This window comes from Lissotriton vulgaris, chromosome 3_1, assembly GCF_964263255.1.
Source record: "Lissotriton vulgaris chromosome 3_1, aLisVul1.2, whole genome shotgun sequence".
NCBI classification, from domain to species: Eukaryota; Metazoa; Chordata; class Amphibia; order Caudata; family Salamandridae; genus Lissotriton; species Lissotriton vulgaris.
The window spans coordinates 339,028,120-339,055,044 of NC_141689.1; the positions used below are offsets into that span (position 1 = coordinate 339,028,120).

General features: G+C 48.7%; 1 protein-coding gene across 1 annotated transcript in view; it reads right to left on the reverse strand.

Moving 5' to 3' along the window:
• The window catches only part of CPLANE1 (ciliogenesis and planar polarity effector complex subunit 1), a 2,360,818-nt gene that overhangs the window by 1,700,762 nt on the left and 633,131 nt on the right, over positions 1–26,925 (reverse strand). Inside the window, exon 17 of the mRNA XM_086960545.1 lies at positions 9,831–10,059. Within this exon, the coding sequence (XP_086816671.1) occupies positions 9,831–10,059 (229 nt within the window). The remainder of the gene's footprint in view (positions 1–9,830; positions 10,060–26,925) is intronic.

Here is a 26,925-nt window from a genome sequence, read left to right on the forward strand (position 1 = left end):
AGCGGGGAGTGAGTTCCATGTTTTAGCAGCTAGGTATGAGTAGGATCTGCCTCCCATGGTGGTCTTGTTGATGCGAGGTACGGTGGCGAGGGCTTGGCTGGAAGAACGTAGTTGGCGGGAGGGGGTGTCAAAGGACAGTCGTGAGTTGAGGCATTCTGGTCCGATGTCGTAGAGTGATTTATGTGCGTGGGTTAGCAGTCGGAAGGTGATTCTCTTATTGACGGGTAGCCAGTGGAGGTCTTTCAGGTGACCAGAGATGTGATCGTTGCGCGGGATGTCTAATATGATCCTGGCTGAGGCGTTTTGGATTCGTTGGAGTTTCTTCTGGAGTTTAGCGGTAGTACCTGCGTATAGGGTGTTTCCGTAGTCCAGTCGGCTCGTGACCAGAGCATGGGTGACTGTTTTCCTTGTTTCGGTGGGGATCCAGCGAAAAGTTTTTTTGAGCATGCGAAGAATGTTGAAGCAGGATGAGGATACGGCGCTGACTTGTCGGTTCATTGAGAGTGAGGAATCCAGGATGACGCCTAGGTTCCGTGCGTGGTCTGTCGGGATGGGTGCTTTTCCAAGGGCTTCCGGCCACCAAGAGTCGTCCCATGCAGAGGGGGATGTACCTAAGATGAGGACTTCTGTTTTGTCTGAGTTCAGTTTCAGACGGCTTTGTTTCATCCATTCGGCAACTTCTTTCATTCCTTCGTGTAGGTTAGTTTTGGCGGTGCTGGGGTCATTGGTGAGAGAAAGGATTAGTTGAGTGTCATCTGCGTAGGAGATGATGTTGAGGTTGTGTTGGCGGGCGATGGCCGCGAGGGGGCTCATGTATACGTTGAAGAGGGTGGGGCTGAGTGAGGATCCTTGTGGTACGCCACAGATGACTTCAGTGGCCTCGGACTTGAATGGTGGAAGGCGGACTCTCTGGGTTCTTCCGGTGAGGAACGAGGTGATCCATTCAAGTGCTTTTCCTTGTATTCCGATGTTATTGAGGCGTTGTAAGAGGTTGCTGTGGCAGACTGTGTCGAATGCTGCAGAGAGGTCGAGGCGGATGAGGGCGACTGTGTCTCCATTGTCCAGTAGAGTTCGAATGTCGTCTGTTGCTGCGATGAGGGCGGTCTCAGTGCTGTGTTTTGCTCGGAAGCCAGATTGTGAGGAGTCGAGTGATTTGTTGGCTTCGAGGAAAGCGGCGAGCTGGTTGTTGACAGCTTTCTCGATGACTTTGGCCGGGAATGGAAGGAGCGAAATGGGCGGTAATTTTTGAGTTCGGTGGGGTCCGCTGTGGGTTTTTTCAGAAGGGCGGTGAGTTCAGCGTGTTTCCAGCTTTCCGGGAAGGTGGCGGAGTTGAAGGAGCAGTTGATGACGTCTCGGAGGTGCGGTGCTATGACGGAGTCTGCTTTGTTGAAGATGTGGTGAGGACATGGGTCTGTGGGGGATCCTGAGTGGATGGAATTCATCAGGCGGATTGTGTCTTCAGTGGAGATTGGGTTCCAGTCGTTAAGGGTGTTCACGGGGGGAGAATGTTCAGCAGGTGGTTGGATGGGTTGGTCTCCGGGTTGGTTGTCGAAGCTGTTGTGGATGTCTGCAATTTTGTTGTGGAAGAATGAGGCTAGGGAGTCGCAGAGGGCTTGAGAGGGGGTGATGTCGTTGGAGTTGGCCGAGGGATTGGAAAATTCCCTGACAATGTTGAAGAGTTCCTTGCTGTTGTGGGCGTTGTTGTCAAGTCGATCCTTGAATGCTGTTTGAAGTCCAACACTACCATCCAGTCTCCCGGGTCCAGGGCAGCTAAGACCTGAGCCAGTGTCAGCATCTTGAACTTCTCCTTCCGGAAGAAGCCGTTGACGTTCGGCAGGTCCATGATAGGGCGTAGGCCCCCTTTGCCCTTCTTGGGAACCTGAAAGTAGTGGGAGTAACAACCACACCCTACTTCTGGCCCAGGAACGCGCTCAATGGCCCCCTTGGCCAAGAGGACCGTAACTTCCTCTCGCAGAAGATTCAAGTGATCCCCCGACACGTGGTGGTACTGCGGTGGCATGGCTGGAGGGGTCGCCTCGAAGGGGAGGGAGTAGCCCCTTCGGACGATTTGCAGCACCCACCTGTCCGAAGTGATGTCGCACCAGTGGAGGAGGTGATGGCGAACCCTGCCCCCCACGGCGTCACGTGGGCCTGAAAGCTCGGACTAGGAGGGCTTTGAGCCGGATGCTGCGGGGGTGGATGTGGACTGGCCTCGCCGTTGTCCCCGGGCACCGCCACGGCGGTTACCACGTCCGCCACCTCACTGGATGTTAGTCTGCGGCCCGTGGCTGGCAGGACAAGTGGCGGTGCCCCTTCCTTGGCCAGGAAAGGAGCAAAAGGCAGCAGTTTGCTGGCGCGGGCCGACAGGCCCAAGGATTTGGCGGTAGCCCCGGAGTCCTTAAAGCGCTCAAGCGCACTGTCTGCCTTGTAGCCAAAGAGGCGACGGCCATCAAAAGCCATGTCCATAAGAGTGTTTGGAACATCACCCGAAAAGTTGGCGGACCTCAGCCAGGCGTGGCGTCGAATCGCCACTGTAGTTGCCATCGCTCTGCCTAGCGAGTCCGTTGCATCCAGCCCACACCGGATGGAATACCGTGCCGCATCTCGACCCTCCGCAAGGGCTTGGGCGAGTTTAGTCCGGGCCTCCTCCTCCGGACATTGTGGCAGAGAGTGGGAATAACGGCCCAAGAGGCACGCGGTGTTAACTGACCGCAACCCCAAACTCAGTGAGGAGAACATCTTCTTACCATACTGTTCGTACCTCTTGGATTCCTGATCGGGGGAGCCGTCGGGAATGCGGTCCGGGAGTTAGAGGCCTGTATGACCAGACTCTCGGGAGTGTGATGGGTGGACAGGAAGCAAGGGTCGCCCGGAGCTGGGCGGTGGCATCTGGCCACGTTCCTATCTACAGGGGAACCTGTAGCGGGCCTGGACCAGGTGCCCGGAAGAACGTCAGACAAGGCCTCATTAAACGGCAACAGAGGCTCCAAAGAGCTTGCTTGCGGTTTAAGGACCTCAGTGAGGAGGTTAGTCCTAACGGCCGCAACGGGGAGTTCAAGGGATAAGGCCTTGGCCGCCTGCGTCAACACCACACTATAGGCAGCCCCCCTCCTCCGAAGCCACGGTAGGAGGGCAGACAAAACCAATGTCTGGCAAAGTGTCCAAACCACTGGCATCCCCAAGCTCACCTGCCCAGTCCTCACGTGCCAGAGGGTCCTCAGACCCCTCCCAATCCGCCTCGCCACCCATCTCCTGGTACCCAGGGTCAAACGATGTGGCCGGATCATAGAAGAAAAAGCCTTCTCTCGACGTCGAATGCGGCGTCGAGCGGCGCTGCTCCGGCCTCGGAATCGGGTCGAGGGGGAGACTGGGGATGACGTTGGGAGCGACACCCTAGGGGCCGGCGCCGGCGAGGTCGTAAGGTCGACCGGCGACGACCCGGATCCAGAACCGGATCCAGAGGGGCCTGTGGTGTCGGGACTGAAGTCGCCTACGAGACTGAAGTCGCCTACGGCGCCGGGGCCGAAGCACCCGACGGCACCGGGGCCGAAGCACCCGACGGCGCCGGGGCCAAAGCACCCGGCCCGCTTGGGCTCCCAGTCGGGACCGGGGGCCGGAAGGCGCCACGGAACCCGACGGAGGAGTGAGCGACCTCATGGCCGTGAGGAAGGCATCGATCTCCTCCGCGTCGCATTCTGCCCAGGGACCGGGGGGTATGGAACAGGCTGCGATGCCTGCGGCTCCGGCGGAGCCGCGTGGGCGGTGTCGCCCGAACCCCCGGCCGCGTTGCGCAAGCGTCGGGGGGAGTCAGAAGAGCGATGTCGCTTCTTCGACTTCTTGTGCCTCTTACCTGAGGACTTGGACCCCGAGGAGTGGTGTCGACTCCCGGAGCTGTGATGACTCCGGCCCCGCGACCAGCCCCTCGACCCCCTTCTGGACCGGGACTTCGAACGGCGCGGGCCGACTCCTGGAGCTCGAGGCGCTTGCGGGACCGCACCCGCCTAGCCTTCGACGTCAAGGCTGGGCAGTCGGGGCACGACTTGTCATCGTGGTCGGGCCCCCGGCAATGTAGACACCGGCGATGGGGGTCGGTAACCGACATCAGTCAGCTGCAGTCAACGCAGGGCTTGAACCCGGGCATCCCTACCGGCACCGTCGGAGTCGTTCGACTCCGAAGAAAGATCAAAAATTATCAAAAAGTTTAGTCAAAAATTGACTAAGGGTACTACTTTTTCCAGATCGGCGCTTGCTGGTGCGGAAAAAAGAAGAACTGACATCAGCACGCGAGGGCGGTGTCTAAGTACTCCGGCGACGTCCTCCCGGCGCCATCGACGGACGCGGAGCCACAGACGACGCCTACCGACGGGCAAGGGTACTGCTTCGCAAAAGTTTCCGGATCCAGTCTGACGCCTGGGGATATTCTAAGGTAAGGCATCTAATACTAACCTGTTTCTTTCAGATAATGCCCTCACTGATACATGAAGACCTGAATGGGTTTGTGTAGGCAAGAATACTATATTAAAGTAGGTTAAGGAGAATAATGGACGAAACACCTCCGGAACTATCATAATCTATGGTTCTCTCGATTGATATCAGGAAAGCCTTCAACGTATTAGCATGGTAATTTTCGAATGGCAACATTGGAACATTTGAGTTTGACTACCAGGTAACACCATGTGTGAAACTCCTGCATGTGAACCCCACAGCGAGAGTAAAACACTGAGACATAGATCAAGGGCGTTCAAAACATGCAGAGATGCAAGCAGTGAAAAGGAGACAAACAGGACTGGAAACGGGAATTGACATTCAGGATGGTTTACACTTCAGATTGTTTCATGTATATGATATATATATACAGTTTTCTTAAGGGACAATATTGCAGGAAAAGAGGTTAACACCGGGGAATTGCAACATTTTGCACGATATCAGGACTGCGTGTAACTGTTCCAAACATGCGCATTCCCAGTCAAACCAGGTCAAACTAAAGCACCTAGTATACTTGCAGAACAGGGAATACCTGGGAGCTGCACATATTTAGATACTTTGAGGTACAGGTCTACCATACTGATTAAGACATTAAGGAAGGAAACCGGGAAAAAACCCTCACAGCACTGAGGCAGCGCATAGACGATTACTATACCATATTAGTGCCCTTCAACTTTGAGTACACAGATCCCTTTATAGGGAACTAGATCACCTTCTGGTAAATATAATCTGGAAATAGGGCATGCAAAGAGTAGTAGTACACAAACTAAAATTGGCCAAAGACTGAGGTGGACTTCCTCGCTGTGCAGCTGCAGTTGCACAGCAGCTGCAGTAGATAGCCAGTGTCCACAAGTAAAGTACTGGTGGACACTGGTCTCACTACAAAACAAGCGAGAAATGGGCAGCTGAACTATATGCTCATGAATTAATCCTCACACAGCAAACAAGAAGCCCAAATTATTTCAGACAGTTATCCATAGCTGGTTAAGAACAAGGAGGACCCTAAATATGCAAGATCTCTTCCATCGATAGGTCTCCCCATGTCAAAAGCTTATTACATAGAACCAGAATTCCATACACGGCTCAGGGTAGGTATTGAAACAGTCAGTGTCTGCTAAGAGATTGAAGAATTGAAAATAGTGCAGCGTCCGACAGAATGTGATTGTTTACCACCAGGACAATCCTGCAGTGCAAAGCATTGAAAGGTACACTTCAGAACATGTGAGGGGCAAAAGAGGAGGAAGCAGGGCATTGAACCACCAGTGCATGAAGTCCTGCAACTTATTCACACACAGTAGGCGACTGGTAACATGGTCCTACAGGGCCCTTTGCAACATCACCAAAAAATCACTAGCCAATTTTTTAAATACACGAGGCTAATGGAGTACATACATAGGGTCTTGCCTAATGTGCACTTTATGGTTTAAATCTTTTGATTAATTTTAGTCTGTAACAAATACACTAACATGCATCCAAAGGCCAGTAAGGCATAGTGCACACTTTAAATACACAAAAGAATACAATATAACTATTTCCACATAATGTACCCAACATCTAGAAGGCTACTGAGAATTTCCACTGAAATTCCCCCACATACCTGCAGATGCGCAAACAATGATGCTGTTGTTTTGCACATGGTGAGGAACTAAACAGTCATCAAATCCTTTTCGGGGGTGTCATTAACAACCTAGAGAGTGTGCTTCATACACCATCTGCCTGCCTCTTAGGTAAATATAGGCGTGGAGGATGTTCCCATAGTCAAACCTGCTGGTTACTAGGGCGTGAGCGACAGTTTAGCTAGTGTTGCTTGGGAGCCATTTGAAGATCCTCCTCAGCATCTTCTGGGTGTGGAGCAGGATGCAGTGACTGCGTTGACTTGTGCAGTCATGCCCAGTTTGTTGTCTGATTATTCGGACGTTCCTGCTCTGTCAAGGATCATACAGATGCCATATGTGGCGGTGATGAGCTGTTTCTGTACTGTGGTTGGGCCAGAAAACAGACTGTGTGGCATCGAAGAGCTGATGGTGGCTGAGGTTGATTAGTTTCTCCAAGACCTTTCCTGGGTATGGTAGGAAGGAGATGGGTCTGTATTTGGAAAGCATGGCTGGTTTACCTGCTGGTTTTTTAAGCAGTGGTGCGTGACATTGGTACGTTTCAAGGTGTCCGGGAATTTGACTGAGTTGATGTAGGCGTTCAGGATGGGTGTTAGTACTTTACTAATCGGTAGGAGTCCTTTGGTGAAGACGTAGTGAAGACGTAGTGGAGGAATGGGTCAGATGAGTCCTGGGAGGATGGTCTTCATGGTAGCAGCAATTCCAACAGTTGTGTCAGAAGGCCACGAAGTCAGGGTTCGTTGAGTGACAACAGTAACGGGTCAAGTTGAGGGTCAAAATTGCTGTATGAGGAGGTGGTTTTGTTACAGATGAATTAAGAGAGTTTGTATCAAAGGTCGTGTGATGGGTTGAAGTTGCTGGAGGCAGCAGGAGGTGCAGTGAATTTTTGATGAAGGCGAGGATTCCCTTGTTACTGTTAGTGTTGGCGTTCATGTGTTCTGCAGGAGCGAGCGTATGGCATTCCATATCTGTTAGTGTTATGGTCTTAGGGTTGATTCAAAGAGGTATTTATATTCTGTTTTGACTTGTTCTCCATTTAATCTCCAGCTGCTTGAAGTGACATCTTGTTAGCTTGAGGTCCTCAGTCTACCAGCTGGCCTGTGGTCGGGCACTTGCCTTTGGGTTGTGCTTGATGAGAGCCAATGTGTTTGTGCGTGCAGTGGTGCAGCTGTTGAGGTTTATGATGTCTTTCAGCAAGTTGCTGGTGTGCTCGAGCCTGTGCCTGGAGATGGAGGAAGCCTAATCCTGCTTAGATGCTTTTTAGGATGTGGCAAGCGGTTTGGATGGTGGTAGTTCTGTAATAGTGCATAATGGGTATGCAGGACCTAAGAGTCTAATAGGTGTCCGGCAGTGTGGGTGGGTTCAGTAACATGCTGGGTGAGGACAATGTTTCCTAGGTTTTCTAGAAGGGCTGTAGAATTTTGGTAAGTGAGGTATTCTATTTGAAAGTTAAGGTCTCTGAGGAGGATGAAGGTGCTGGCTTTGGTGATGAAGGGTGCGACGAAGTCTGTGATGTTTCCGGCAAAATTGGTATGGGGTCCTGGTGGTCTGTAAACGGGGGTTTCACCCATTGGGAATCTAACTGTGATGTGGATCTTGAACAGGTGGTGTTCCATGTAGCTGGTGGGGGTGTTTGAGTAGGTGGTGGAGCTGGTATCTTGGAATATGATGGTGACTCTACCTTAGGGCTTGTTCTGACGGTCTTGCCTAACGGTCTAGCCGGCAGGGATGGCTGTACTTTACTTCCTGCACTATCTCTTTTGCTCTCTTCCATGACAGATCAGGGAGAAGTTGCAAGAGTATTTCCAGCTCTCCTATTATTTATGCTGAGCATAGCTGAACAACAGAGCCACATGACTAGCAACTGGCTACTTTGTTGTTTAGACTCAGTGCTATTTGCTATCCTCCAGCGTTGAACTTCAAACTTTTTTTGTCAAGGGGTGGCATGTCTGCCCTGCCTGAGAACCCTTTTCAGGGCTGTGTGCACCACTAGAGTGGCAAGTGACATCAAAAAAATTAAGGGTGCTGAGGAGCGCTGTCATTTTTTCCCCACTTTAGCATACTTATCCTGATTTTACAATGCCATTAACATTTTAACATTGACAAGCACTGGGTCCTCCTCTCAACTTTAAAAAGAGGTTCTATAAAAAGATCATCCATCTCCTTGCCAAACGCAGTAAACATGTTTTTGGGCTGCAGATCCCACTATACCTGTGATGTATACAAATGTGCAGCCATGCAGAGACACTTTTACCTGGCATGGCTGTAGAGGAGGGACATTGCTGGCCTTTATCCTATCGGCATGTCAGACATAGTCCTGTTGTTCTATTTACCTCTAGACTTTAAGATGGAGGTAGTTGATCTGCAAGGAGCTCCCCATCTGAACCGGAATAGTGTGGTGGGGACAGTTATTGGCGGTGCTGGCACGGTGCATGCTTTAAATTTTTGAGTGTGCATTTTGTATGGATGGCTGCGCAAAATGAGGATGTCCGGAAACAATATGGCCGGTGGGGTCTGTGTAACATCGCTGTCCTCGTTCTGGGCCCATGCGATGAGCTGGTGTCCCTGCGGGGCTTCAATTGATTAGATGGCTTCAAAGTTGACTTTGATACCAAAGGTTGATCAAACACAGTGGCCAAATGCCTAGTCTTTTTGTGAAGAGGTTCTTTAATCAAGGCATAACATTCCTTTCATGGCTGTTCCTTGTCTTAGAGCCAAGGTTCGCTTTAAAGCTGATTGCTGAGGAGATGGCTCATGGTCTATGTAGGAAGTGTGTAATTTCGACGTTGGGGTGTTGTGACCAGTGTTCTGTAAAGGAGCCTGAAACCTGAGGTGTGGCTTTTGACCAGAAACAGGCTCATATGGGGGTGCTGAAGATTCTGGGTCTCTTGAGCCAGAGACTTCAGGAGAGACCGATTTGATCCACTCCTCTTTTGGCTTCTGGGCTACAGGAGGGGTCCTTCAAACTGTTATTAGACTCAAACGCTTGATGTTCATAACAACTGCACCAGATGTGAGTTCAGTAGAGTGAATCATCGTAGAGTGTGCCCTCCTTCTGTCCCAATGATGCCTAAGAGTCTTTGTGCTATGGAAAGTGTAGTACACTGAACAAGTGCTCTCGCCAGGGTCCCTCAATAGACACAGAATCATTGATGGTCTGACAGTGGAAAATCTGTTTTGCAAGTACATCAAAATGTAAAAGGAGTATTTTCCATGACTCCTGTGAACAAGACACTTATCTTATCTGCAACAAGCTCTTCAGCATCAATGTTGAAAAAGTGTGCTCATTGCTGCTATACAAGTCCTTGGTACAAAACGTTTTCCTTCTATGTGCAGCTGCAACAAAGCGCTCCAAATACAGCCGAATTAGGCTGTGGAAGAAAAACTATTTGAGGTGAAGTCTGTATTCTGTGAGTTGGGTATTTCAGGAGTGGCATCAAAAGTCACCTCATATTCGAAACCGCTCTTTAAAGAAAAAACGAATTATAACATTGCACGTCCTACACTATATGGAAGGAGTATGTACAGCATGTGACCTATAGCAACGCATGTTGCAAACTCACGGATTCATATATTAATTCTCATTTTAATTGTCTAGGGGCTAGTGTTGGAGTTATATACGAAATGGAAGTCTTTTGGAATTACACCTTAGAGTACATATTGAAGAAAAAGCTTATAAAACATCAAGCAAGTCAGCATTTTTCTCATTCCACAAATAGAAAACTAACTCACCATGTAAGGTCCTCTGTAATTTGACAGAACAGATTATAGGCCAAACCTATGGAGACTGACATCTTCCAGTCTCCGAGCTGGAGTGCAAACCAAGCTGCTTCTGGAATCAATCCACCAATGAGCAACAAATCAAGAGCATATTCAACAGTCCACACGCTGGAAAGGTTCTGATCTCGAACCGCATTCGAAACAGTACAGTGCTGCAGGGGAACAACTCGTGGAAAGTTTTCTAAACACAAAAATGAAACAAATTATAAAGTATAATAAGTTTATTACACTTAAAGTAAAAAAAAATCTTCTACAATAAAATTTATAAATTAAAACAATCTTATAAACAACCTACATTAATATAAAGAAATTAACTATGCCTACATGTCAACTTCTAAAAATGTACTTAAAACAATGATAAGATGAAGAAGAGTAAGAATATGAACAAGAAGATGAAGAAAGAGGACTTTAAATCTGGGACTTCTAAAATTTTCTAAAGTGAAAAGTATTAATAATAAGAAAAATCAAATGAATCTTTCTGAAAGAGATGTAGAAAGAAAAAAAGGATGTATTTCTTGCAAATCCTAGGTTTAATATAAGATCAGTAGCATGCTGAATGTGTATAAGATCCCAATGAGTGTTCAACGTTTTCACCTCGGTAACTCTACTAAGGTATGCAACGCCAATTCTGCAGTGAGGCTAAGGAAGTGGGCCTGTGAGGAGGGCCCAGCCTAGCAGAACGACTGGGGATATGTTTGGCAATGGACACTGTGAAGAGCCCAGTCTTGTAGCACATGTGGGAGAACCCTCCCCCCTAGTGTTTTGTTCTCAGGGTGCAGTTCGGCATCAGGGGAATGGTAGCGAGGACCTCAGGACCTGCATCCTAGGGGTAGGCCAGGCCATACTAAGTGGGGTGGGCCCCGGGCTGACACCAGAGGCCTGACCTCGATACGGGACGGTCTGGAGTCACCCTGTACATTCCATTCACATACCACGGATGGGACTGACCTGACAACAGCAATCTGTTCATGGAGTGTGACGCAGCACTGGAGGCCCAGGCCGGGGGCTGGAGAATGACCAGGCCCTGATAAGACATGGTGGACACCTATGATTCTGCCTGTTCTTACCTGCTTGATACTTGAAACACTTTGACGAGGCATCAGGGTAAACATGGGACACGGTTTAACGTGCAGCAATGATCTGGTGAGCAAGGTCTATTGCTCACCATGGCCGCCACTAGACAGGTGGCAGTAGACTCCTAAGAGGAGGAATGGAGGCCGGAGAACTAGCCGGCTGTGGCCTGTGGAGAGTAGAGTCCAGCGAAACTTAAGGTCAGAGCTTAGGGAGGGACCTGACCAACGACTGTCCCTGAGGAGCCATAGTCGGTGGGTCAGTGATGGGCAAATCTAGGCAGCAAGGGGCGCCCACATCAGAGGGCCTACCACCTGGGAGCAGTGCAGAACAGGTGTACCTTGCCCTACAAAAGACTGGACAGGATTCTGGCAACCATAGTGGTCTCCAAAAGCACTCTACAAACACAGATAGACACTGTCTCAATGGAGTTGGGCCTTCTTCAGGCAGATCATTGCAAGCTTGCAGACTAGGTCAAGGAGACGGAGGTGATAGTTGGGGAACTCCCACCTACACAGCTGTCCCTGCAGCAACAAATGGCAGATCTCACTGAACGGGTGAAAATACTGGAGAGCAATGCAGAAGACGCCAAGGGCAGCAATTAGCAGAGGGTAGTGGCATGACTACCTACTTGGAAAACTGGATGATAATTCAGGTGGCCCCTGCTGAACTATCCCTCTTCTTTGCTCTTGAACTTGCACACTGTGTCCCTGCGTGACCTCTGGTGCAGAAGAGACCGCCAAGGCCAGTGTTGGCCAGACTGTTGCACTACCAGGATCGAGACACTCTGTTCCAGAGGCGAGTACGGGCAGCCCCTTCCGAATAGATAAAGCGGCAATTACTGCTACTGGATTTTACTGCGGCAGAGCAGACTAAAGGGCTTCCTTCATGGAGGTTAAACGAGAATTGAGAGAAGCATCCCTCAGATACTCCCTCTTGTTCCCTGCAAAGCTGATGGTTTTGCTGGATGGGAACACATCTTCCTGAATCCTGCAGACGCATGGGAGTGGATGGACCAGTACCCGGCGGAGGGTATGAACTCCGGTGTCACCAGAGACTGCACCTACGGAGGGGATGCAGAGCGCGGTCACATTCTGGGCACAATGAAAGCCCAGGTAGATAAGGACAAATCAGTAACAATGCTAGCGGTGACTGGCCTTCTCCATGACAAAACTGCTCAGATGAAGGGACCCACTCTGATAGGCATTCTGATGAATATACTTCGGACAATACTTCTGTCTGTGAATGAAGTATGTCTCACAGGACTTCACAGACAGCAGAGGACTTGCTTTGAGTTTCAGACCACATGTTGATGAGGTGGAACCATGGGGCGAGGGAGGTGCATGGTGGATTGCCTGATGCCTATGCCCTACTGGGAATCTATGACTCTACTATGTAACTGTGACCTCGAAAAAGAACTGTTGTCATTGGACAGGACCATACAAGGACTGCACAACTGTGTGAATGCTGACCGTGCCTCAGGAAGAAAGTTGGTGGAAGTCAGGGAACGCTATAATGTCATTTTGGAGAGGCTTCGATGTCATAACTATAAGGAAAATGCTACTTGCCAGTATGCATCTGTTCTTGGCATGTAGAGCTGCAGAGTATCATACTTTTGCATAGATTGCCATCTGGTGTTGGGCTCCGATGATTGCAGTTTGTTGTTGTCTTAGAAGAAGTCTTTGTAGTCAAGAGATAGGTAACTCCTCCCTTGGACGATAGTGCGCATGGGCATCGACTCCATCCTCAGATTGGTTTCCGCCATGATGGGAAATGATGGAGTTTGGTAGAAACAGAAAAGATGTCCATGTGAGTGTATCTATGGAAGATAGCACTGGAACAGATAGAGGTTCCAGGGAGGCGGGTGGGCGTCTGATATTCTGCAGCTCTACATGCCAAGAACAGATGCATACTGGTGAGTAGCATTTTCCATTCGAGGCATATGAGCTGTAGAATTCATACTATAGCATAGACTATATAGCAGTGCTCTCCCTTAGGGGTGGTCACCTGTATCTGTTGCAGTGGTTTGAAAAAGTGTTTTAAGAACACCCTGGCCTACAGAAGCCTGTTTTGGCTGTATGTCTACACAATAGTGTTTGGTGAAGGTATGCGGCGTAGACCATGTTGCTGCCTTACAAATGTTATCTAAGGGAATGTTCCCTAAGAATGCCATGGAAGACCCTAGTTTGCGTGTTAAGTGCCCTCTAGTGGGAATTGGTAATGTGCGTTTTGCCTTTTGGTAGCATATTTGAATGCATTTGACTATCCAGACGGCAATTCTAGCTTTGGAGATGAGAGAAAGCTACAAACAGTTGGCTTGTCTTTCTATAAGGTTTAGTTCTGTCAATGTAATAAAGTATAGATCTTTTAACATCAAGTGCGTGAAGTGCGCTCTCTGCTACGGAATCTGGGTTTGGGAAAAAAATGGGTAACTCTACAGATTGATTGAGATGAAAAGCAGAGATTACTTTGGGAAGGAATTTTGGATTTGTTCTAAGAACCACCTTGTTACGATGTATTTGTAAGAATGGTTCTTGTAATGTTAAAGCCTGGATCTCATTACTCTCCGGAGACAGGTGATTGCGACAAGGAAAGCTACTTTCCATGTAAGGAACTGCAGTTCGCATTTGTGTAGAGCAGGGGTCTTCAATCTGTGGGGCGCGACCCCCAGGGGGGTCGTGGAGCCCTGGGAAGGGGGGTCGCAGATTGTCAGTTTTCCTTAGATGGCGTCAGGCTGATTGAGGGTGCTCATGGCGGAGGCCTAATTGACACAGAGGGGTGAAAAACAACAAAGCCTCATTAACAAGTAAAAGGTCTTTTGAAGACCTTTGAAGTACTAGGGTGCGGCTTTGTGTGTGTCCCTGAAGGTGTTTAAGCCCGGCTCACATACACAAGTAGGGGAAGGGATGGGGGGCAGGGGAGGAGGCTGTAGCCCTTTGAGTTCAATGGACGTTGCGCACCTGGAGCTGTGGGTCCTGCCTGTAAAGCACAAAGCACGAACCCTCATACCTGGCGCCTGTGCAGGAGAAATGTGCCTGAGAGTCTGTTCTTCAGGTGAAATGTTGTTACAGCCTGTCCCCCCCCCCCCCCCCCCCCAGCAGGGAGGCACAGAGATGCCCTCCCATGAGAGAGGAAGAAGACACAGAGAGATACTGACCCCCCCCCTTCCGCTCACCCCCATGAGAGAGGCACAGAAAAGGTGGGTGGATGAATGGATGAAAGGGTGGATGGATGAAGGATGGATGTATGGATGGATAAAAGGTTGCATGGATCATGATGGATGGATGTGTGAAAAGGTGGGTGGATGAATGATGGGTGAATGGATGGATGAAAGGGTGGATGGATGAAGGATAAATGGATGGATGTAAGGATGTAAGGATGAAAGGGTGCTTAGATGAAGGATAGATGGATGGATATGTGAAAAGGTGGGTAGATGAATGATGAGTGGATGGATGAAAGGGTGGATGGATGGATGGATGGAAGGAAGGATGAAACGGTAGATGGGTGAAAGATGGATGTATGGATGGATAAAAGGTTGCATGGATGAATGATGGATGGATGGATGGATGTGTGGAAAAGTGGGTGGATGAATGATGGGTGATTGGATGGATGAAAGGGTGGATAGATGAAGGATGTATGTATGGATGGAAGGAAGGATGAAACGGTAGATGGATGAAGGACGGATGGATAAAAGGTTGCATGGATGAATGATGGATGGATGGATGTGTGAAAAGGGGGTGGATGAATGATGGGTGAATGGATGGATAAAAGTGTGGATAGATGAAGGATGGAAGGATGAAATGGTAGATGGATGAAGGATGGATAAAAGGTTGCATGGATCATGAGACGGATGAAGGATGGATGTTTGGATGAAAGGGTGGATGGAATACGGATGGATGTATGGATGGAAGGATGAAAGGGTGGAAGGATGAAAGGGTGGATGTATGAATGGATAAAAGGTTGCATGGATGAATGATGGATGGATGTGTGAAAAGGTGGATGAATGATAGATGGATGGATGGAAGGATGGATGGGTAAACGATGGATGTAAGGATGAAAGAATGGATAGATGGATGTATGGATGGAAGGATGAAAGGGTGTATGGAAGGATGAAAGGGTGGATGGATGAAGGATGGAAGGATGAAAGGGTGGATGGATGAAGGATGGATGTGTGAAAGTGTGGGTGGATGGATGATGGATGAATGTGATGAGGTCTAACAGGCGCATTTATGGTTGTCGATAGTTGTTGATGATGAGGAGTACCAGTGTATAGAAACTTTTGTTGGAAGGGGGTCCTTAAGCCTACAAAGGTTTTACAAGGGGGTCTCAGCATCAAAAGGTTTGAAGACCTCTGGTGTAGAGGTTCAAATGGAGGACCCATGAGCCTAGTAAGGACAATGTTTAAATTTGACTCCAGAGAGGGTGGTATTTTGTGAGGAATTATTCTTTTAAGGCCTTCCATGAACGCTGTGATAGAGGGTACCCTAAACAATGACAAATGTCTGTTTTGCAGGTAAGCGGCAAGAGCAGCAAGATGTAATCGTATGGATGTGTATGCTAGATTACATCTTTGTAGATGCGGCAAATAATGTTCTAAATTGAAGCATTTAGCGGGTCAATTTTGTTGTTATTGCAGTAAATGACAAATCTTTTCCATTTGGCTCCATAGCAAACTCTAGTAGTAGGGCATCGGGCTTCTTTAATAGTGTTCATACAGTATGGTGAGACGTTGAGGTAACAGAACTCTAGGACTTCAGGAGCAGATTGCTAGATTCAGTTGACTTGGATCTGGATGCTGTATCTCTCCATGGTTCTGCGTAAGAAGCTTCGGGGAGAGCCGTAGTTTTTGGTGTGGAACTATTGAGAGTGTGGTGAACCATGGTTGCCGGGCCCATGTTGGAGCAACTAGGATCATCTTGAGAGACTGTTTGAGCTTGCGTACTACTAGCGGAATGAGTGGGATTGGCAGAAAAGCACACACAAATTTGCCTGACCAGTTCATCCATATCGCATTGCCCTTGGACAACGGGTGTGGAAACCAAGCGGCGAAGGTTGGGCATTTTGCGTTTGCATGTGTCGCGAACAGATCTATGTCTGGGTGGCCCCACATTTTGAAAAAAGGTTGAAGAACTTGAGGATGAAGTTCCCATTCCTGTTTCTGCTGTGTCTGACGACTTAGCAGATCCACAATCGGATTGTGAACTCCTGGGAGATGTTCTGCCAGAAGATATATGTATTGCGGATGGCCCATCTCCATATGTTTCTCTAGTTGAGAAAGTTGCAAAGAATGTGTTCCTCCTTGTTTTTGTATATAATATATTCCGGTCATATTGACCGTGCGGACAAGTACAATCTTGTTGAATAAATGTAGTTTGAATGATTTTAATGCTAGAAACATTGCCAGTAATTCTAGGTGACTGATGAGGAGCACTTGTTGTTGAGTGGTCCACCTGCCCTGAATTGTGTGGTTTAGGAGCTGGGCTCCCCAGTTGGTGAGCGATGCGTCCGCTTTTAGCACTATTTGTGGAACTGGGTCTAGGAGCAGCTGCCCTAAGGAAAGGTTTTGTGTGTTCCACCATTGCAGAGAGCGATGTGTGCAGTTGTCCACCAACACCAGATCTGAAAGCTGACCTTGAGCCTAGTTCCACTGACGTGCTAAGCATTCCTGTAAAGGGCGCATCTGAAGTCTTGTATGAGCTACTATGAAAATGCAAGAGGATATCATTCCTATGACCTGCATAAACACTCGAGCTAGTAGGGAGTGTTGGGGTTGGAATTTTGTGATGAGGGTATGCATACTGGCTATCCTGGCTAGATTGGGGTATGCTAGAGCTTTGGAAGTGTCTATTGTGGCCCCTAGATACTGATGTAGGCAGGAAGGCTGTAGATGTGACTTGCTGAGGTTTATTGTGAACCCCAAGTCGTGGAGCAGCTGAATTGTTTAGTAAGTGTGGTGAACACACTGGTTGTGTTACTTGGCTTTTATGAGCCAGTCGTCCAGGTATGGAAACAGATGAATCTGTTGTCCCCGCAAGTGTGCGGCTACTAAGGCAAGACACTTTGTCAAGACCCTGGGTGCTGTGGTTACTCCGAATGGGAGAACCTTGAATTGATAGTGTTGGCCATCCACTGTAAACCTTAGATATTTCCTGTGAGCAGGGTGTATAGGAATATGGAAGTAGGCGCTCTTAAGATCTAAAGTGGCAAGGAAGTTGCCTTGTTGAAGTAGTGGAAGGATTTGTTGAAGAGTGATCATTTGAAAGTGATCCGACTGTATGTAGAAATTGAGAGGTCTGAGGTCCAGAATTGGTCTGAGAGTACCGTCCTTTTTGGGGATTAGAAAGTACAGAGAGTAAACCCCTGTCCCTTGATGCTGTAGGGGAACTGGTTCTATTGCATGCTTTTGAAGCAGTGAGAGAACTTCCTGTTTGAGGAGCGTTAGATGTTCTGTGGACATGGGTCACTGTTCGGGGGGTATGTTGGGGGGAGTTGCAGTAAGTTCCAGGCAGTAACCATACTGGATAATTTGTCTTACCCACTGTAGTGATGGGGTTCCAGACAGGTAGGAACTGTGAGAGTCTTCCTCTGACCGGAATGGAATGGTCTGGAGAGAGCGGAGGGAAGTCATTGTTTGGTAGTGGGGGAGGTACGATTGTTGTTACCTCGGCCTCTCCTTTTGCTATTATTTCCCCTGTACCCACCTCTGAAATATCCATTGCTGGGGAAGTTTGTGTGGGGCTTTTGTAGGAGGAGGAAGCAGTGTCTGCACTTACGTTTTTGGATGCACCCCCATAAAAGGAGCGACGAAAGGAGCCTCGTGTTGATGGAGACTGCAATGCTCCCATAGATTTTGCGGTGTCGGTGTCTTTTTTCATTTTTTCTAAAGCTGTGTCTACAGCTGGGCCAAACAGGTGTTCTTGGTCAAACAGCTGATTCAAGATGGTAGTTTGCACTTCGTGTTTAAAACCAGAAATGGGCAACCATGCATGTCTGCGTAGTACGACACTGGTGTTGACAGATCTAGATGCGGTGTCTGCTGCATCGAGGGCACATTTAATGGAAGCATTTGTAATTAACTTGCCCTCCTTAACCAGATCATGGGCTTTGGCCTTGTATTGGTCAGGCAAATGCTGAATTAGGTCCTCAAGCTGACCGCAGTGAGCCTTATCCTACCTGGCAAGTAGTGCTTGTGCATTAGCTATCCTCCAGTGATTAGCTGCGTGGGAAGCAACTCGTTTGCCTGAAGCGTCTAGTAGCTTAGACTCTTTGTCTGGAGGTGGAGCATCACTGGTGGTTTGAGAATTGGCACGTTTCCTAGCACTGGACACTACCAAAGAATCTAGAGGGAGTTGTCCTTTAATGTACGTGGGATCATTTGGGGAAGGTTTATATTTTTCATCAATGCGTGGATTGAGAATTCTGGTCCCGACAGGGTTCTTGAAGATGTCTGGTGCCTGTTTAATGACACCTTTGAGCATGGGCAGTGTTTGTATAGTCCTTTGTGACTGGGCAAAAGTATCTACCAGGAAGTCTTCCTCCATGGGGTCTGAATGCATTTGTACGCCATGATATTGGGCAGCCATATCAATAAGCGGACTAAACCCTAGGTTGTCATGAGGGGGAGATGGGCCTTTTGTGTATGCCTCTGGATCCGGAAGGTCTGGAGGATCTGCAGGATCACTATATCTGCCCATGTGTCTTGTGTTATAGCAGTGTCATCATCAGGGTCATCTAAAGGGTCATTATGTCCACCCACGTCCACAGATTCATCATCATCCTACAGGGGTGTGGAGAGAGTGTATGGGAGACTTTGCAGGAGACAAAGGCTTAGTAGGAAGAACAGGAGAAGAGGGTTGTAGGGCGTAGGGGTGAAGTTGCAATGTCTCTTTCCTTCACAAGCACATCAGGAGAGTGTGAGGTGTCTAATTTCCTCTTGTTTGTGGGGAGACTGACAATATGACCTGTTTTAGGGTCCACATTCAATGTCTTTTGTTTTGGATCGATAGGATCTGGTTGAAACAGTTCTTTTTGGTTGGCGTGTCCTTTCGGTGCCGATTTTTACAGTTACGAGCGTGGTTTTGATTTCTGCTCTGGAGCCTTAGAAGGGGTTTTTTGCTCCTTTGGCTCCGATGTCAAGTCAGTAATCTTTTTCGGATCCGAAGGTTTTCAGGGTTCAGATCTGAGGCCTTCTGGTCTTTCGGTGCTGGAGAGCTCTATGCCAAGGCCTTTTTGGAGGTAATTGGAGTAGGATGCATTCCAGAGTTCGGTACCGATGTTTTTTTTGGGCACCGATATGCGGCTTGCTCGGTCCCGAGCCGCCAGAAGGCTTTTCCTTTGTCTTCGGAGCCAGGCCTGGAGGCGGGGCTTCTGAAGTTTTCTTTCGTTCTCGACTAAGGCCCATAGGCAAAGTTTTGACCGGAGCCTTCTTTTTCTCAGGTGGGGTAGGGGCAGTAGCAGTAGTACTCACTTGTTGACCTAGAGTGATGTGATCATCAGAGTCGCAGTCATCAGTTTCGGATACGATATCGTGCTCCTCCGAATCGTCTGCCTCTGGAACGTTGGGCCTTCATCGAAGATGTCTTCTGGCACAGGTGCAGCCTGCTGCGTCACAACGTGTTGTCGAGCCCGGCGATCATAGATAGTCTTTTTGTATCGAAAAGAGGCGCAGGCTTGGCAATCTTTTTCCATGTGTTCTGGCGAGAGACAAAGGTTGCAGACCTTGTGGTGTTCGCTGTATGGAAATTTAGCTCCACACTGGGGGCATTTTTTAAATGGAGTCCTTTCCATTAGCTGTAGGTCCGAATGGTGTCGATAGGCCCAGCGGCCCGCGTCGACGGCCGGAATCAAGTATTTTTGAGTTAGCGTGTTGCAGGGCACGCAAACGAAAACAATACCCTCGAGTTGTGATGGTTTCTGCGTCGAAAAAGGTTTGGGAACACAGTACCGAACCAGAGCGCCGAAGTTACATCCGAACCCGATGGGGGAAAAAAACAATCTGAGGATGCAGTCGATGCCCATGCGCATTTTCGTCCAAGGGAGGAGTCACCTATGTCGTGACTACAAAGACTTCTTCCAAGACTACAACAAACTGCAATCATCCGAGCCCAACACCAGATGGCGATCTATGCAAAAGTATGAATTCTGGAGCTCATATAGCTCGAAAAGATAATTCTGCTAAGGCACATGATAGTGAGGGTAAGGCAGTCAGATTGCTGGCTTGGCTGGTACGCCCTGAGATACTTGGGGCCCTGATAAGACGCCTGACCCAGCCATATGAGAGGCAGGTGTACTCGTAAGTGGACATTAATGACGCGGTTCAGGAGTACTATATTGGACATAATGGAAGACACTATCAGGAGTCTAGAGAGCTTATAGAAGCCTTCCTGCCATAAGGGAATTACACCAAGGAAATTAAGGGTGTCATTAGAGACACGGCGCGGGGCAAATGTCGGGACCCGATGCCCTACTGGTGGAATTTTATTCCATGTTTCCGAGAATGCTGGACCCACGATTGGCTGATGTGTTTAACAAGGTGCTGGAAAAACTGAAACTTCCTACTACCACCAAGGATGAGTTGGTTATCCCCACTAGAGAGGACTAGACAGAGGGCACGCACAACAGCATATCAGCAGTTGTCCATTCTGAACATGGATTTTAAGCAACATAGTGGCCATGCTCCTACTCCCGCACATGCAAGCGTTGGTCCACCTCAACCAATGTGGTTTTATTCCACAACGTAATACCGCCCTTAACCTGCATGGTGCTATGTGGGTTTGATACCTGTTGACCTGCAAAAGGCATTTCAGAACCTCAGTTGGGCCTATCAGGAAGCAGTCATGGACTGGATGTGGCTGAGGGCTTCATGTGTGGCATGGGTTTGTCTGCTGTAAGGTAAACCCACTGTCTGAGTCCAAATAGGCTGGACTGTGTCCGACTCCTATGAAGTGTGTCGAGGTAACGAACAGGGTGTCCACTGTCCCTGCTTTTGTTCGCTCTTGCTACTGAAACGTTGGCAGGGCTGTGCAAATTGAAGGGTCAGGGAATGGGTATTCAGGGGGCCGGTAATAAGCATTTAATATCACTATGTGCTGCTGATCTGTTGCTTTATGTGTCTGACATGGACACAGATGTTCCATTCATGGTACAGCAATTACACAAATTTGGGGAGATATTCCGGCTTAAGGTGAACCTGACACAGACGTATTTTCCCAGTGCTACCCGGCTCGGACCGACCGCGGACTGTGATGCTGGAAATCAGCTGAGCCCCCTCAACGTTCCAGTATCTGAGGATTAAGATTTTTCATACTCTAAAAGATCTATGAGAGGGGAAGCTGGGGGTGGAGTTACCCTCTCTGCAACAGTGTGGCCTTTTGGCGATCGCTACAACTCCCCATTTTACCACAGATAGCGTTATCTAAGATGATTATGCATCCTCACTTGCTTTATTATTTTACTAATCTCCCCTACCTGAGTACCTGTCACTTTGTTTCAACAATTAGACTAGTTGAGTGAGCTCTTATGAGATGGCGGGGGGGGTCACACGGGGTGTCCCTGGACATGCTTCGACAGCCCATCTTGGAGGAATGCCTAGGGGTGCCAGATGAACAAGTTATTTACTTTCGGTAACAATATATCTGTAAGAGCCATATATTAGTTATAAATTCCTTACATTAGAATTTCCCCCAGATGTCAGACTGGATCCAGAGATTTTTTTTCTCAGCAGTACTTCTGCGCGTTGGTAGGTGGCGCCAATCGACTCCACGTTCATCGTCTGTGTCGTGATCGCCGGGATGACGTCACGGCATATACTTAAATGCCGGCCCTGCGTGCTGAGGTCAGTTCTTTTACACGACATTCCACGCCAGAAGCGCAGAGCTATACAAGACACTGACCACTGGTGCACAAAACTAGGGCCCTGAAAGGGAGTCCCTTAATCTAGAAGTCAGTTCGCAGAACGGGGAGGATGGGTTGGGCTGTAAGGAATCTATAACTAATATGTCTCTTACTGATACATCGTTACCAAAGGTAAGTGACTTGTTCATCCGAAAGAGACTATTAGTCATAGATTCCTTACCTTAGAATGGATACCTCAGCAATACCAACCCCAGAGGTGGATCTGCGAACAAAGTTCACACCAGAAAGTCCTGGAGAACTGAACGGCCAAAGAAGATGTCTCTCCGGACTTGGCGGTCCAGGCAGTAATGTTTAGTGAACATGTGCAGTGATGCCCAAGTGGCTGCCTGGCAAATGTCACTGAGGGAGACTCCACGTCCCAAAGCTGTAGTGGCTGCCTTGCTCCCCTACCAGAGGCTCCTTTTTCACAAGGAATAACAGATCTTAATTCAAAGGACGACCCATCGAGGGAAGGTCCGCTTTTGATCGGCCTGGCCTTTCTTGGCACCCAAATAGCCAACAAACAGTTGATCGTTCACCTGGAATTGTTTTGTGCGATTCAGATAAAATGATAACGCACGTTTTGGATCCAGACGGTGGAATCTTTCCTCTTCCTTGGAAGGATGTGGGGGCGAGAAGAAGATGGACAAAGTAATGGTCAGTCCTATGTGGAAAGAGGTAATCCCTGTGGGTAGAAAAGAAGGCCTAGTTCAAAGGACAACCTTGTCTGGATGGACAGCAAGAAAAGGAGGTTTTTAAGATAGAGCCTCCAGCTCACTTACCCTGCGAGCAGAGGTGATGGCAACCAGAAAAGCAGTTTTTAAAGTCAAGAGTCTGAAAGGAAAATGTAGTGGCTCGAAGGGAGCGCACATAAGTTAAGTTAAGACCAGATTCAAGTCCCACTGGGGCATTACAAATGAACGAATAGGAGGAAAGAGGTGAGTCATGCCCTTATGAAATCTATTTACAATAGGGGAAATGAAAAGAGAAGGCTGATCAGAAAGGCGAAAAAAGGCTTAAATGGCCGAAAATTATCTTTTGCTTTGTTAGGTAAAAACAATCAAGTAATAATCAGTCTTTTAGTCAAAAAGTGACTAAGGGTACCGCTTTCTCCAGATCTGCGCTGGCTGGCGAGGAAATAGAAAGAACTACCGTCAGCACGTAGGGGTGGCGTCTAAGTAGATATTGCAATGTGTATTGCCGGTGATCACGGCGCTGACGACGAACATGGAGTCTACCACCTACCGACGCGCAGGGGTTCTGCTGATAAAAAATTCTCTGAATCCAGTCTGGGGGTAATTCTAAGGTAAGGAATCTATAAGTAATAGTCTCTTTCAGATTTTGAGTTATACCATCTGGCTCCCCAGCTGCAGTGGACTATGCTGTGGCTGGATGGCGAGAAACTGGCCAAGCTGGGGCACATGGGTTCTGTGTCTAACCAAGGAGCGCTCCTGGCCAGACTTCTGCTGCAAATACCGTGGAGAGGGAGGGATGGCTTGCTCCTGGTGGCAGTGCTGCGGTGCTGGCGGTGCAGTGTTTGGAGGACGCTGTGGTGCCAATTTGTATACCTCCACCCTTCCACTGGTAGGGATACCAAATGGGGACCCTCCAATGTTCTCAAAGGCACAGCGGTCTGCTTGGACGGATAGGAACTGGTGACGAGTGGCGACTGTTATGCAGCCTCCACAATGATGCCCCTGGATGTCCTTGTTGAGGTGCATGGATTGACTTCTGGTCAGTACCTTACATATGAGGCATTAGTCCGGACCTTTATGATCCTCTAGGATGCAGGGGTGGTTAAATCCCCTGATGCATAATATCTTACATTGACTATTGTCCCTGGGAAAGAGTAGACACCTTGTTAAATGGCTTTATAGTGCCTTTAACGGGATACTGCAGAAGCCTTTGATTACCCTCAGGCACAAATGGAATGGCTTATTGGCAGGGAGGTGGATCAGGAATGGGCAAAGATGTAGGCCTACCCACAGAGAGCTTCCCTGAACACCCGTTTTGAAAATGATACAATTTAACTACCTCCATCAGACTTCTCACCCGAAGAAGCTGAATGCAATAACTGGGGTTGGGGAGGCTAAATGCTGTATCCATTGTCCGCTGGTGGAGCAGATTGTGGTCATATGACCTGGTCCTGCCCTAAGAGTGTTTTGGACTTCGTCTCGTTCAGCCTCTGCACCACTGCTCATCTTATTCGTGCCATGCACCTTGTAAATCTGCCTAATGGGATCCTTCCCCAGTACAAAACCCAAGAAGAGGGGGAACGGTTTCCTTGATCTGGCCTGTATATTGGCCAAGAGACAGATTTCCATGACATGCAAGCCAGTGTTTGGCCAGCCGATAGCTCAGTGGGAGGCCACTCTCAGAGTATAGTACCAGGCGGAGGACCAGGCACTCCGCAGAGAGGAGGCACAGGGAGTAAGGAGAAGGTCGACAGCACCTTTATGGCAGAAGCGCTGGATGCATTTGAGTAACTGCAGTCGCTCGTTCACGGAGAGCTCACGATCTAGGAGTGAGAACAGAATTGCCTATTAGGTGCAAGCATGAGGGCATGGCTGAAGCTTCAGGAAGGAGATGCTGCTGTGGTTGGTCCTTCTAGCAATGGAAGGCCGCACCTTAGCTGTGCTGCTGCTGGACACGGTGGGCGTGCATGAGCCCTACTTTCTGAGATGGCGCTGTTAACTACGGGAGAGTCTCCTGGCCCCGGTCCTCTGACCTCTCAACTGTTAGACGTGCTGAATGATAGCCCACTTGGAACCCACTGTTTAAACTGTTGGCAATATTCTTTTCATTATTTTTATCTTAGCATAGGTATACTACACAACTGGATGCTGCACATTGTGGTAAAATATGTTCTACTGATGGGGAAGAGTGGCGGAAAGCAGTGAGAATTTGATTAATTATATAATTGCATGTAACTTGGAACCCTGCAATTGACCTATCAAGGTGCAACTCTCTACGAGGGCATGATGAAAGGGACTTAATGATGTGCTAATATGAAATGTAAATGTGCAGTACTGTGAAAATGGCAATCAAAATACTTTTTAAGAAAAAGATTGTTAATGTATATTATATTTTAGCACTGATACTGCTTGAATTATAACTTTGTATTAGGACAGTAATTTTTTCAGTACTAATAGCCAAACACTGCTCCAGAAATTCCCCTAATTAATCTCCAACTCAAACATGACCCGAAAAAGGGAAGCACTGTTTTTTGTTCATTGCCATGACATAAGCTTTGATTGGAACAAATCACTATCTGCATTGTTTGATTATCTATTCTACCTAGGAGCTTAAGAAATGGAGGCCATAGTTAAAATCCATTAAAAAAAGTGTGTCAAATTAAGCAAAAGGAAATAGTAACCCCCAACTAACGATTTTACAAAGAAAGTTCCACTGATTTTGAAAAAGTCTTATAGCACAAGTTACTACTTGTGTAACGATATATCTGTAAGAGACATTAGTTAGTGATAGATTCCTTACCTTAGAATATCCCCAAGCGTCAGACTGGATCCGGAAATTTTTGCGTAGCAATACCCCTGCGCGCTGGTAGGCGTCGTCTGCGGCTCCGCGTCCGTCGTCGGCGTCGTGAGCGCCGGGATGACGTCGTCGGAGTATTTAGACGGCGCCCATGCGCGCTGACGTCAGTTCTGATAACACAGCTTTTCCGCGCCAGATACGCAGAGCCATGATAGAACTAACACTGGTGCCATGAAACTAGGGCCCTGAAAGGGGATGACCTTAACCCTAAATATCGGTTCGCAGAACGGGGAGGATGGGTGGGCGGTAAGGAATCTATCACTAACTAATGTCTCTTACAGATATATCGTTACACAAGTAGTAACTTGTGCATCTGAAAGAGACACGTTAGTGATAGATTCCTTACCTTAGAATAGATACCCCAGCAATACCAACCCCGGTGGTGGGTCTGCGAACCAATATCACACCAGAAAGTCCTGGAGGACGGAACGGCCAAAGAAGCCATCCCTCCGGACTTGACTGTCCAGGCAGTAGTGTCTTGCGAACGTGTGCAGCGAGGCCCACGTGGCTGCCTGACAGATGTCCTGCAGGGGGACACCGCGGCCCAGGGCAGTTGTCGTTGCCGTGGCCCGAGTGGAGTGAGCCCGCAATCCAGCCGGGGGCTCCTTCCTCGCCATGGATTAACATGCTTGGATACACAAGATGATCCACCTGGAGATGGTCCTCTTGTGTACAGCCTTTCCCTTCTTCGCGCCCACGTAACCAACGAAGAGTTGGTCATCCACCCGGAATTGGCGTGTGCGATCTAGGTAGTAGGAGAGCGCACGTTTTGGATCCAGACGGTGGAGCCTCTCCTCCTCTTTCGAGGGATGCGGAGGCGGAAAGAAGGTGGGCAAAGTGATGGACTGCCCGATGTGGAAGGCCGTGACCACCTTGGGCAGAAAGGAAGGTCGTGTACGCAACACCACCTTATCAGGATGAACAGACAGGAAAGGTGGAGAAGACGAAAGAGCCTGGAGCTCACTCACCCTCCTGGCCGAGGTGATGGCAACCAGGAAGGCCGTCTTCAGAGTAAGGAGACGAAGAGGGCAGTTATGAAGTGGCTCAAAGGGAGCACACATCAGATAGGTGAGAACCAGATTCAAGTCCCACTGGGGCATCACGAAGGGAACAGGAGGAAACATGTGCGTGATGCCCTTCAGAAATCTACTCACAATAGGGGACTTGAATAAAGAAGGCTGATCAGGTAGCCTCAAGAAGGCTGAAAGAGCAGAAAGGTACCCTTTAAGAGTGCCCAGAGCAGAGCCCTGCTGGGCAAGGGAAAGAAGAAAGAGCAGCACTTCCGAAAGGGGTGCAGAGAGGGGATCCACAGCCTTTGCTGCGCACCATGCCACAAATCTGTTCCACCGGCAGGCGTATACCGACTTAGTGGAGGGACGCCTGGCTGCCAGAATGATGTCACAGACTTCGGGAGGCAAGTCAAATGGCCTCAACTGCCGCCGCTCAATCTCCAAGCTTGTAGGTGGAGACTGGACAGGTTCGGGTGCAGGACCGTCCCCTGCTGCTGCGACAGAAGGTCCTCCCGAAGAGG